The sequence below is a fragment of the Pseudophryne corroboree genome, chromosome 1, assembly GCF_028390025.1.
Source record: "Pseudophryne corroboree isolate aPseCor3 chromosome 1, aPseCor3.hap2, whole genome shotgun sequence".
In the NCBI taxonomy this organism is placed as follows: Eukaryota; Metazoa; Chordata; class Amphibia; order Anura; family Myobatrachidae; genus Pseudophryne; species Pseudophryne corroboree.
The window spans coordinates 1,243,696,815-1,243,709,197 of record NC_086444.1 but is presented as its reverse complement, the minus strand read 5'-3'; the positions used below and the strand labels follow the sequence as shown (position 1 = coordinate 1,243,709,197).

The following is a 12,383-nucleotide window of genomic DNA, read 5'->3' as shown; positions in this document are numbered from 1 at the left end:
ATAGGGAATCCTAAGAGTAGCAATACATGGGAACTATAGGGAATCCTGAGAGAAGCAATACATGGGAACTATAGGGAATCCTGAGAGTAGCAATACATGGGAACTATAGGGAATCCTGAGAGAAGCAATACATGGGAACTATAGGGAATCCTGAGAGAAGCAATACATGGGAACTATAGGGAATCCTGATAGAAGCAATACATGGGAACTATAGGGAATCCTAAGAGTAGCAATACATGGGAACTATAGGGAATCCTGAGAGAAGCAATACATGGGAACTATAGGGAATCCTGAGAGAAGCAATACATGGGAACTATAGGGAATCCTGAGAGAAGCAATACATGGGATCTATAGGGAATCCTAAGAGAAGCAATACATGGGAACTATAGGGAATCCTAAGAGAAGCAATACATGGGAACTATAGGGAATCCTAAGAGTAGCAATACATGGGAACTATAGGGAATCCTGAGAGAAGCAATACATGGGAACTATAGGGAATCCTGAGAGTAGCAATACATGGGAACTATAGGGAATCCTGAGAGAAGCAATACATGGGAACTATAGGGAATCCTGAGAGAAGCAATACATGGGAACTATAGGGAATCCTGATAGAAGCAATACATGGGAACTATAGGCAATCCTGAGAGAAGCAATACATGGGAACTATAGGGAATCCTAAGAGAAGCAATACATGGGAACTATAGGGAATCCTAAGAGTAGCAATACATGGGAACTATAGGGAATCCTGAGAGAAGCAATACATGGGAACTATAGGGAATCCTGAGAGTAGCAATACATGGGAACTATAGGGAATCCTGAGAGAAGCAATACATGGGAACTATAGGGAATCCTGAGAGAAGCAATACATGGGAACTATAGGGAATCCTGATAGAAGCAATACATGGGAACTATAGGGAATCCTAAGAGTAGCAATACATGGGAACTATAGGGAATCCTGAGAGAAGCAATACATGGGAACTATAGGGAATCCTGAGAGAAGCAATACATGGGAACTATAGGGAATCCTGAGAGAAGCAATACATGGGAACTATAGGGAATCCTGAGAGAAACAATACATGGGAACTATAGGGAATCCTAAGAGTAGCAATACATGGGAACTATAGGGAATCCTGAGAGAAGCAATACATGGGAACTATAGGGAATCCTGAGAGAAGCAATACATGGGAACTATAGGGAATCCTGAGAGAAGCAATACATGGGTACTATAGGGAATCCTAAGAGACGCAATACATGGGAACTATAGGGAATCCTAAGAGTAGCAATACATGGGAACTATAGGGAATCCTAAGAGTAGCAATACATGGGAACTATAGGGAATCCTGAGAGAAGCAATACATGGGAACTATAGGGAATCCTGAGAGAAGCAATACATGGGAACTATAGGGAATCCTGAGAGAAGCAATACATGGGAACTATAGGGAATCCTGAGAGAAGCAATACATGGGAACTATAGGGAATCCTGAGAGAAGCAATACATGGGAACTATAGGGAATCCTGAGAGAAGCAATACATGGGAACTATAAGGAATCCTAAGAGAAGCAATACATGGGAACTATGGGGAATCCTGAGAGAAGCAATACATGGGAACTATAGGGAATCCTAAGAGTAGCAATACATGGGAACTATAGGGAATCCTAAGAGTAGCAATACATGGGAACTATAGGGAATCCTAAGAGTAGCAATACATGGGAACTATAGGGAATCCTGAGAGAAGCAATACATGGGAACTATAGGGAATCCTGAGAAAAGCAATACATGGGAACTATAGGGAATCCTGAGAGAAGCAATACATGGGAACTATAGGGAATCCTGAGAAAAGCAATACATGGGAACTATAGGGAATCCTGAGAGAAGCAATACATGGGGACTATAGGGAATCCTGAGAGAAGCAATACATGGGAACTATAGGGAATCCTGAGAGAAGCAATACATGGGAACTATAGGGAATCCTGAGAGAAGCAATACATGGGAACTATAGGGAATCCTGAGAGTAGCAATACATGGGAACTATAGGGAATCCTGAGAGAAGCAATACATGGGAACTATAGGGAATCCTGAGAGTAGCAATACATGGGAACTATAGGGCATCCTGAGAGTAGCAATACATGGGAACTATAGGGAATCCTGAGAGAAGCAATACATGGGAACTATAGGGAATCCTGAGAGTAGGCGGTAACTTCAGTATGTAAGAGACAGGACTGATCTGACTGATGGTGGGGTATGGGCCGATGTACCAGGGGGCACACTTCCTAGACGGCACCCCCCGCCTGATGCTCTTCCTTCTCTCCAGAGACACAAGCGAATGGCCTTCATTTACTTATCAGCCTGTACTTGTATCTGCGCGATGTTCCAACTAAGACCTTCCTCACCCGTGTCCAAGTGCTGGACCAAACCATCTTCCATATAGCCAGAGGAGCTGTAAGAGAGGAGGGAGCCCGTGTGCAGTCTCCGAATGGGCCCCCTCCTCTCTGGCCATGCAGTGGACTCTACTGCACAAGTCTCCAGGAACACTTACCCTCCAACATCTTACACAGAAAAATCGGTACAAATCCGAAAAAGGGGGCGTGGCTGTGGGTAAAGGGGGTGTGACCACGCCCCTTTTCCTATACTTTCAATGGAAGTTTGGAGAGCCAAAAATCGGTACAGACCATAAAAAAAAGGTACTGTACCTATTAAAAAGGTACAGTTTGAGGGTATGGGAACATGGCGCCGTGTTCCCGGGGACATCTCCATTGCGCATGTGCGAATCACCGGAAACCAACCAAGGCGCCCATTTTCCGAGTGATATTTGCCGCTCTGCAGCTAGCGCCGGGCCGACGAGAGAGAAGAGTATATTTAAATGGGTGCAAGGTGTGCGGTGTGGGCCCCTGCAATACTGCCTGGCGTACCATGGGCGGAATAGACGCTGTCCGCATGCGCACGCCATCTATCCACCGCTGCTCTGGGGGGGATCTCCCAACTGCCCCCACCGCGGGACACTGCGACCCACGGGTGGGACAGACCGTGAAAATGGGGACAGTCAGGAGGTATGCCCGTGTATGACACGTGACCGCGGGTGACACGCTCAGTGACGCGGGGGTATGATATTAGCACCCAGAATCGCATTGCGGAATGTAATTACCCAGGGCGGATGCACGGTAGCACAGTGGCAGGTACTGCGACATGCTCAGAGCTGCCATTGCTGGGGAGCGAGGTAACCTGGCAGCATTACGCCCCCCCCCCCAATAGGAACTCTGCGGAGAAGTGCCAGTACCACACAAGGCGGGTGACTTACACACTGGAAGGCGGGGGGGGGGGAGTAGAATGCTGCGCCAGTGAATAAGTCCCACATATACCGTCACGTGTCACACGGGCCTCATACCGAACCACAGCACACGCGGAGGGATACACTTCACCACCACGTGTCCGGCCGCAGTCCTCCCAGCGATCATAGAGCACAGTCCGCCACGTGATGGCAGGGCCGACTCGCTCGCCTCGTCTATCCACCCCCACTTCCTGCGCTCGGTGGTCACGAGCCGCTGCAGGCCCCGCGATTGGCCGCGGCTACCGACGCTCAGCGGGGCGCGGCCGCGTGATTGGCTAAGGCGGCGAGGGGCGGGGCGGACGGACGTGTGGCCAGGAGGCGCCGCGTGCTGAGCTCAGTCTGTTTCTGGTCGTCGCCCAGAGGAGGCGGAGGTGGTCGCCATGGTGAGGGCCGGGGCTGGTGGGGGGGATATACCAGGGGTCCGGAGGGAGATCCAGTCACCCGTATACTGACCCTTTGTTTCCCCCCAGGTGCTGCTGCACGTGCTGTTCGAGCATGCGGCCGGGTACGCGCTGTTCGCGGTGCGGGAGGTGGAGGAGGTCGGCATGCTGCTTCCCCAGGTACCGGTGTCCTGTGTGTGCTCCGTGCCGGGCGTGCGATGATGTCTAATGATCTGTCAATCCCCTGAGCCGTGTGATGACCCCCTGACTGCTGAGCACGCCCGGTCCCTGTATATGTGTATATAATGTAGGAGTGTCTATATAGGTGTATAATGCAGATATAAAATGTGTATGTAGGTGTCTAATGCAGAGAGAGAGAGATATATATGTGTATATATTGTGTGCAGTGTGACTGGCTTTGCTGTTTCAGCTTTTTGCCCCTCAGTTCCCCCACGTCCTCGCCTTGTAACAGCGGCAGGATGCCCCCACAGAAGCGCCATGCACAGGCCGTGTGTCGGTGTAACCCGCTCTCCCCGTCCTGCCAGGGTCCCACTGTGGGCTCCACATGTGCTGGTATCTGGCAACAAGCTGAAATGGCAAAGCATAGCATACTGGTTGTGCTGCCGCAGGAGCTTCTATCTGTACAGCCTCATTTCCACTCCTGTACTGTCTGACTACGGCCCCAATTCAGACCACATCGCAGCAGCAAACTTTATATCTAATGGGTACAACCCTGCGCAGTGCAGGTGGGGCAGATGTAAAACCATGCGCAGGTGGGGCAGATGTAAAACCCTGCGCAGTGCAGGTGGGGCAGATGTAAAACCATGCGCAGGTGGGGCAGATGTAAAACCCTGCGCAGTGCAGGTGGGGCAGATGTAAAACCCTGCGCAGTGCAGGTGGGGCAGATGTAAAACCATGCGCCGCGTTAGATTTGGGTGTGGTGTGCAAACTGAAATCTAAATTGCAGTGTAAAAATAAAGCAGCCAGTATTTACCCTGCACAGAAACAATATAACCCACCCAAATCTAACTCTCTGCACATGTTACATATGCCCCACCTGCAGTGCACATGGTTTTGCCCATTAGAGAGATCCTACGGTCAGGTGTGAATTTGGCCCTGCGGTTCTGGGTGGCTGTCTTCTGTCTGTGCGCTGAAGTCCCCTCGCAGCAGCCACTTACGGTAGCGCTGACATCGCAGGTCTTCCTTCCCACCTCTATGGGGTGTACAGTGTGTGGTTCCGGAATGGCGCATCATGTCCGCCATAGTACGAGTGCTCTATTCGCTTGGGGTGTTATAACATACTTGCAATGATTTACACTGCAGCCTGACGCTGTAATTCCATGTCCCGCCTGCAGGTGGAGGAGTCGCTGCTGAATATCGGGAAGTTCAGCAGCATTGTGAAGCTGGCGGCGTTCTTGCCCTTTAAGTCCGCCCAGAGCGCCCTGGAGAATGTGAACGCCATATCTGAAGGTAACGTCAGGTGTTTAGTGTTACACGCGGGGCGTGCAGTGATGTCAAATGATCTGTCAATCCCCTGAGCGGTGTGATGACACCCTGATTACTGAGCACGCCCTGCGTACCCTCAGCCGCTGCCTATGCAGGGGTGCTACCGTATACCGTGCTGGATCCCTTCCTGTGTCCTCTCTGGGGGGTAATATGAGGTAGATCTCCATATATATGCCATGCAGTGATTGGGGCTTTGTACTATGGCCCCTGGACCATGTATGGGGTAGAGATACTGGGCACCCACTGAATTCCCCCGTGTTGGTGGGCAGCTTACGGAGGACACGGAGCACCGATGTTTGGTGCAACCTGGTCTGTAAGTTTTGCAGTAGATAACTTCAGAGTTCAGAGACCTCTAGGGCCTGGATGCGCCCTCTGCCCTGTGACCTCTAGAATAATGTACAGTAATGCGGGTGTCCCCTGTAGCAGACTCATTACGTGTGGGACTGGCTACTGTGGTTTTCAGGACCCCCTAGAACTTGTAGTTTTCCCTTTTGGGTGTGCTTTGAACACGAGGTGTAACTTTATTTTCATCCACAGGTGTCCTCCATGAGGACCTGAAGCTGCTCCTGGAAACAAACATGCCGGCCAAGCGGAAGAAGGCTCTGCTAGGAGTGAGTGACAGTAAGATCGGAGCAGCCATACAGGAGGAGCTGAAGATCACATGTCAGACGGGTGGTGTGGTGGCCGAGCTCACGAGAGGTGGGTTACTGGTATCGGTCCAGACCTGGGGTATGGGAGGTCCTGTTACTGGTGGTCTGGTCACATGAATGGGCAGTAACGTAGTCTCTCTCTGTGCAGGGATCCGGTTATACTTCCACGCCCTGGTGAAAGGACTCACTGCTCAGTCGGCCTCCAAAGCACAGCTCGGTTTGGGCCACAGCTACTCCAGAGCCAAAGTAAAGTTCAACGTCAACCGCGTGGACAACATGATCATCCAGTCCATCAGCTTACTGGACCAGCTGGACAAGGACATAAATACCTTCTCCATGAGGGTGAGGTGAGAACCACTCCTTTGGTGATTGTAGCGAGGCTGGACATCATAGTCCCTGAGGCATCTCATACCCAGACCACTGGCCGGCCAGGTTCTCATCCTCCCAATGCTTACCACAGACAATGTTGTCCTTCCCGCTGTCTGTATAGAAAGAGGAGGTAGAGTAGTAATATCTCCGTCTACACCACAGCTCCACGGTGTGCAGGGGCTGTATTGTTATCGGGGGTACAGACCCTCACCAGGGTAGCTGCCAGTTGTACTAATAACGTTCTTCTCTCCCTTTCCAGAGAGTGGTACGGGTATCACTTCCCAGAGCTTATAAAGATTGTGGCGGATAATTACACGTACTGCCGCATGGCCAAGTATATCGGAAACCGCAAGGAACTGTCTGAGGAGAAGCTGGAAGAGATGGAGGAGATAGTCATGGACAGTGCCAAGGCCCAGGCAGTCCTGGACGCCTCTCGGTCATCGATGGGTATGTACCCTCTTCAGTCCATAAGAGGATCCCAGTCAGCGCATCTGGGTTAGGTTACTGCTAGTGCAGACTCTCCTCACCGGCTGATATGTTCCTCCTGCAGGAATGGACATCTCACCCATAGACCTCATCAACATAGAGAGCTTTTCCTGCCGTGTCATCTCGCTATCGGAGTATCGGAAGGGTCTGCAGGAATATCTCCGCTCAAAGATGAGCCAGGTGGCCCCCAGCTTGTCTGCCCTGATTGGAGAAGTGGTACGTGTGTCCCTCTGTCTGTTGTAAATGGAGAGAATCTGTAAGATGTTTCGCCCTCTGCGATTACACCATTATGTGGCCCCTCACAGACATGATGTATCAGAATCTGTCAATCCTCTGAGACTGCTGCGGAAAATCTTCCACTGCTGATCTGTGCCGTCACTAACGCTACGCGGCCCATCCAGCTTCCCTGTGCCCTGATCACTGTCCTTACATCCACAGGTGGGCGCCCGTCTGATCTCCCACGCTGGAAGCCTGACCAACCTCGCCAAGTACCCTGCCTCCACCGTCCAGATCTTGGGGGCAGAGAAAGCCCTATTCAGGTACAGCTGCCGGGCGGTTGTGGTGATGGCAGGTGACTGGGTGCTGGAGTATGACGCATTGGCGCGTGGCATCTGCCAGCTGCTGAGTGATTGCTGCCACACCAGTGTCTGAACAACCCTCCATTAATTACTGTCATTGTGCCTGAGGCTTTGCTCTGAGCAGCTGAGCAGGTCAGATTTCCCGATGTCCGCATGTCATTTCATGTAGCAATGGTGTGTGGCTGGGGCAGTACTAGGGGGGAGGCTTCAGTTAGGGATTGGCTAGTGCGTTGGTGAGACGGGTCATATAAGGGAAGGATCAAGTCGGTAATAGGCTGGAGAGGGAAGGGGGTGGGTCAGTGATGGTGAGGGGTCAGTGAGGGGGTGGGTTAGTGATGGGCAGGAGGTGAGGGGGTGGGTCAGTGATGGTGAGGGGGTGGGTCAGTGATGGGCAGGAGGTGAGGGGGTGGGTCAGTGACGGTGGGGGGGTCAGTGAGGGGGTGGGTTAGTGATGGGCAGGAGGTGAGGGGGTGGATCAGTGATTGGTGAGGGGGTGGGTCAGTGATGGGCAGGAGGTGAGGGGGTGGGTCGGTGATGGGCAGGAGGTGAGGGGGTGGGTTAGTGATGGGCAGGAGGTGAGGGGGTGGGTTAGTGATGGGCAGGAGGTGAGGGGGTGGGTCAGTGATGGTGAGGGGGTGGGTCAGTGATGGGCAGGAGGTGAGGGGGTGGGTCGGTGATGGGCAGGAGGTGAGGGGGTGGGTTAGTGATGGGCAGGAGGTGAGGGGATTGGTTAGTGATGGGCAGGAGGTGAGGGGATTGGTTAGTGATGGGCAGGAGGTGAGGGGGTGGGTTAGTGATGGGCAGGAGGTGAGGGGGTGGGTCAGTGATGGGCAGGGGGTGGGTCAGTGATGGGCAGGGGGTGGGTCAGTGATGGGCAGGGTTAGTGAGGGGGAAGGGGGTGGGTCAGTGATGGGCAGGAGGTGAGGGGTGGGTCGGTGATGGGCAGGAGGTGAGGGGGGTGGGTCGGTAATGGGCAGGAGGTGAGGGGGGTGGGTCAGTGATGGGCAGGGTTAGGGAAGGGGGTGGGTCGGTGATGGGCAGGAGGTGAGGGGGGTGGGTCGTTGATGGGCAGGAGGTGAGGGGGTTGGGTCGGTGATAGGCAGGAGGTGAGGGGGGTGGGTCAGTGATGGGCAGGGTTAGTGAGGGGGAAGGGGGTGGGTCGGTGATGGGCAGGAGGTGAGGGGGGTGGGTCGGTGATGGGCAGGAGGTGGGGGGTGGGTCGGTGATGGGCAGGAGGTGAGGGGGTGGGTCGGTAATGGGCAGGAGGTGAGGGGGGTGGGTCGGTGATGGGCAGGGTTAGTGAGGGGGAAGGGTGGGTCGGTGATGGGCAGGAGGTGAGGGGGGTGGGTCGGTGATGGGCAGGAGGTGAGGGGGGTGGGTCGGTGATGGGCAGGAGGTGAGGGGGGTGGGTCGGTGATGGGCAGGGTTAGTGAGGGGGAAGGGGGTGGGTCGGTGATGGGCAGGAGGTGAGGGGGTGGGGTCGGTGATGGGCAGGAGGTGTGGGGGTGGGTCGGTGATGGGCAGGAGGTGAGGGGGTGGATTAGTGATGGTGAGGGGGTGGGTTAGTGATGGGCAGGGGGTGGGTTAGTGATGGGCAGGGGGTGGGTCAGTGATGGGCAGGAGGTGAGGGGGGTGGGTCGGTGATGGGCAGGAGGTGAGGGGGGTGGGTCGGTGATGGGCAGGAGGTGAGGGGGGTGGGTCAGTGATGGGCAGGGTTAGTGAGGGGGAAGGGGGTGGGTCGGTGATGGGCAGGAGGTGAGGGGGGTGGGTCGGTGATGGGCAGGAGGTGAGGGGGTGGGGTCGGTGATGGGCAGGAGGTGTGGGGGTGGGTCGGTGATGGGCAGGAGGTGAGGGGGTGGATTAGTGATGGGCAGGGGGTGGGTTAGTGATGGGCAGGGGGTGGGTCAGTGATGGGCAGGGTTAGTGAGGGGGAAGGGGGTGGGTCGGTGATGGGCAGGAGGTGAGGGGGGTGGGTCGGTGATGGGCAGGAGGTGAGGGGGGGTGGGTCGGTGATGGGCAGGAGGTGAGGGGGGTGGGTCGGTGATGGGCAGGAGGTGAGGGGGGTGGGACGGTGATGGGCAGGAGGTGAGGGGGGTGGGTCGGTGATGGGCAGGAGGTGAGGGGGGTGGGTCGGTGATGGGCAGGAGGTGTGGGGGGTGGGTCGGTGATGGGCAGGAGGTGAGGGGGTGGGTCGGTGATGGTGAGGGGGTGGGTTAGTGATGGGCAGTGGGTGAGGGGGCTGGGTAGTGATGGGCTGGGCAGGGGGTAGGTCGGTGATGGGCAGGGGTGAGGGAGCTGTCCGGTGCTGGGCAGGGGGTAGGTCGGTGATGGGCGGGGTGAGGGGGTGGGTTAGTGATGGGCAGGAGGTGAGGGGGTGGGTTAGTGATGGGCAGGAGGTGAGGGGGTGGGTTAGTGATGGGCAGGAGGTGAGAGGGCGGGTTAGTGATGGGCAGGAGGTGAGAGGGTGGGTCAGTGATGGTGAGGGGGTGGGTTAGTGATGGTGAGGGGGCGGGGCAGTGATGGGCTGGGCAGGGGGTAGGTCGGTGATGGGTGGGATGAGGGGGCAGGCCGGTGCTGGGTAGGTCGGGGCTGGGCAGGGGGCGGGACAGTGATGGGTTGGGTCAGGGGGCGGGCCAGTGACAGGCAGGGAGTGAGGGTGCTAGAAAGTAAGGGTAAATTCAGTGGTGCCATATAAAGGAGGGTGATTATGACGGGTGTTCTCTGGCAGGGTGGTTTATCCTGAGAGCGCTCACATCATATTACCCATAGTGAATAATCCCTGTGGCTGATGTCACAAGTCTCTCCTGCTGCTGCTTTACAGGGCGCTGAAGACCAAGGGAAACACCCCGAAATACGGCCTGATCTTCCACTCCACGTTCATCGGGCGAGCTGCTGCAAAGAACAAGGGGCGAATCTCCCGCTACCTGGCCAACAAGTGCAGCATCGCGTCCCGCATAGACTGTTTCTCAGGTGAGACGCGGGGGCTGTCACGGGGCAGATATTCGGTGCAGGACGCTTCTAGCCACGTGTTGCTTGCATGTAGCTGGATGGAATCGCCTTTGTCACCCTTAATGGTCCCATCCAGACCATGACCAGGTCCCCTGTGCTGCACAACGTGTGGACCTCCGGCTTTGCAATGATGGTAAACATTTTTCGTCAACAGTATATCACCCCACGTGTATGTTGACAACCTCTTTCTGAGCAAAGCTGGGGTTCTGTGGGGGTTTCCTAGCCTAGTTTGCAGGGTCTTGTTATAGACCTGTCTGATATCTACTTGCATGGTCCAGGATTATTAATGCTGCTCATTGTTTCAGAAATCCCAACCAGTGTGTATGGAGACAAGCTGCGGGAGCAGGTGGAGGAGAGACTCTCCTTCTATGAGACCGGGGAGGCTCCTCGCAAAAACATAGACGTGATGAAGGAAGCGCAGCAGGAGGTCAGTATGGCTGTACGGCGGGGCATGTAGTGTCGTTCAGCCGGAGTGGTTGGAAGTGATGCAACGTTTCCACCTGACAATACCCACTGGAGGCGCAAACTGATTTAATGAGTCTGATCCAACGAGGGCTCCGACCACAGGACGTTGGGGTAACGTGGGACCACCTTTTACCTGCTATCTACTTCTGTTTCAGGCTTCAGAGGTGACGGCGGAAATAAAGAGGAAGCTGGAGAAGAGAGAACGGAAGAAGAGGAAACGAGAGAAGAGGAGATTGGAGGCAATAAAAGTGGAGGAGGACGATGAGCCATCACCAAAGAAAAGCCGAGATGAGGTGAGTCAGACGCTGGCTGAATGTGTGGGGTCCATGGTGTGATTAACAAGTTCATCCATGGTTTATGGTGACATGCTCTGGAGCTGACGTTCCTCTTTCCTCAGGAGGAAAAGCCAAGCAAGAAGAAAAAACGTAAGTCTGAGGGCGACATCTCCGAGAACGGTATAGAGGAAGAGGAACAACAGACTCCATCCAAGAAGAAAAAGAAGAAATCTGCCGCTGAAGAGCCTCCAGTAACAGAAACCAAGAAAAAGAAGAAGAAATTGTAATCGCGGCAGCAGGAAGACTAGAACTGAGCGGGGGCTGTGGCCTCCATATGTAAAGACTGATCACACTGGAGGACAGCGGCCATGTTTCTCCGCATTTCAGAAGTGTCTTAGAACTTCAGTATATTTCTGTACAGACTAAGCCCTGGTGGCTCCTGGGTATGGAGCTCCAGTCTATTCCTATTGTACATTCACTTGAATTGTTCATATTTGTATAAAATGTCCCAGAATGCCTTTCTGTACATATACTTGCAGATTAAAGGGACGCAAACTAAACCTTTCCTGTATTGAGCACGGTAATATACGCACAGGGTTTAATGGCCAGCAGCTACCAGTCACTGGTCCTCTCATAGGTGGCAGGTCAGTACGAGTTGTATAAGTGTGTGGGGTGTGTACAGGAGTGCTCGGGAGATGATATTGGGGTGCGTCGGTGGACTGTTGGTAACAGAACCTGTCACATGTATTGTGTGATGGGGATGTGAGTGATGCGTATAGCTGCTCCACGACATCTGCATTCAATATTTGAAGCCTAAAATCTTTTGTAAACAAATAATGGGAGACTTCCTAAATGAGGGGCTTTGAAATGCACGGAGTATATACTATTGGGGGTTGTAAACATAGAAAACTTCATGGTGGTGGCCCACGCTAAGGGTGGCGTCCTAAGTAACATGATTACGTGTTCCGCTTTGTGTCTGACAGTCATGAGGATCACTTGTACACTCTGGGAAATTTTAATTTCATAGATAAAATAGAAGTGTGCCTTTTTTTTTTGTGCGGTAATTTCCTTTAAAGGGAAAACCCCTAATAGTCACTGTAGGGCCACACCGCTGCTGTTGGCTTTTATCTAGTACAGGCATGTCAAACTCGTGGCCCTCCGGCTGATGTGAAACCAACTCCCAGCATGCTTTGCCAGCATACCTTCCATTGATTAGCTGGTAAAGAATGCTGGGACTTGTAGTTTCACAACAGTTGGATGGCCATGAGTTTGACGTACATGCTGAATGTTTCTACTAGATAAGGCAAGACTGGTTCCCATACGTGATCCTCTAAGCACTG

General features: G+C 53.7%; 1 protein-coding gene and 3 non-coding genes across 4 annotated transcripts; all 4 read left to right on the top strand.

Annotated features, from left to right (window-relative positions):
* Nucleotides 1–3,603: 3,603 nt before the first annotated feature.
* Nucleotides 3,604–11,603, top strand: LOC134931799 (nucleolar protein 56-like). Its single transcript, XM_063925502.1, has 12 exons — nt 3,604–3,708; nt 3,796–3,885; nt 5,061–5,175; nt 5,749–5,910; nt 6,010–6,208; nt 6,490–6,677; nt 6,781–6,932; nt 7,155–7,255; nt 10,116–10,264; nt 10,609–10,730; nt 10,924–11,061; nt 11,166–11,603. The coding sequence occupies exons 1-12, from the start codon at nt 3,706–3,708 to the stop codon at nt 11,328–11,330; spliced, it is 1,584 nt and encodes a 527-aa protein (XP_063781572.1). The 5' UTR covers nt 3,604–3,705; the 3' UTR covers nt 11,331–11,603.
* On the top strand, nt 6,300–6,435 carry LOC134932742 (small nucleolar RNA SNORA51). Its single transcript, XR_010179471.1, has one exon. It is a non-coding gene; the product is annotated as a small nucleolar RNA SNORA51 (small nucleolar RNA).
* Nucleotides 10,426–10,499, top strand: LOC134932693 (small nucleolar RNA SNORD56). The gene has a single exon (XR_010179453.1). It is a non-coding gene; the product is annotated as a small nucleolar RNA SNORD56 (small nucleolar RNA).
* Nucleotides 10,781–10,850, top strand: LOC134932688 (small nucleolar RNA SNORD57). The gene has a single exon (XR_010179452.1). It is a non-coding gene; the product is annotated as a small nucleolar RNA SNORD57 (small nucleolar RNA).
* Nucleotides 11,604–12,383: the final 780 nt, after the last annotated feature.

Excerpts from the sequence above, each read along its gene's own strand:
- LOC134931799 (XM_063925502.1), top strand. Across the intron at positions 3,886-5,060 it reads TCGGCATGCTGCTTCCCCAG|GTGGAGGAGTCGCTGCTGAA; the intron begins GTACCGGTGTCC and ends TCCCGCCTGCAG. Across the intron at positions 6,933-7,154 it reads CTGCCCTGATTGGAGAAGTG|GTGGGCGCCCGTCTGATCTC; the intron begins GTACGTGTGTCC and ends TTACATCCACAG.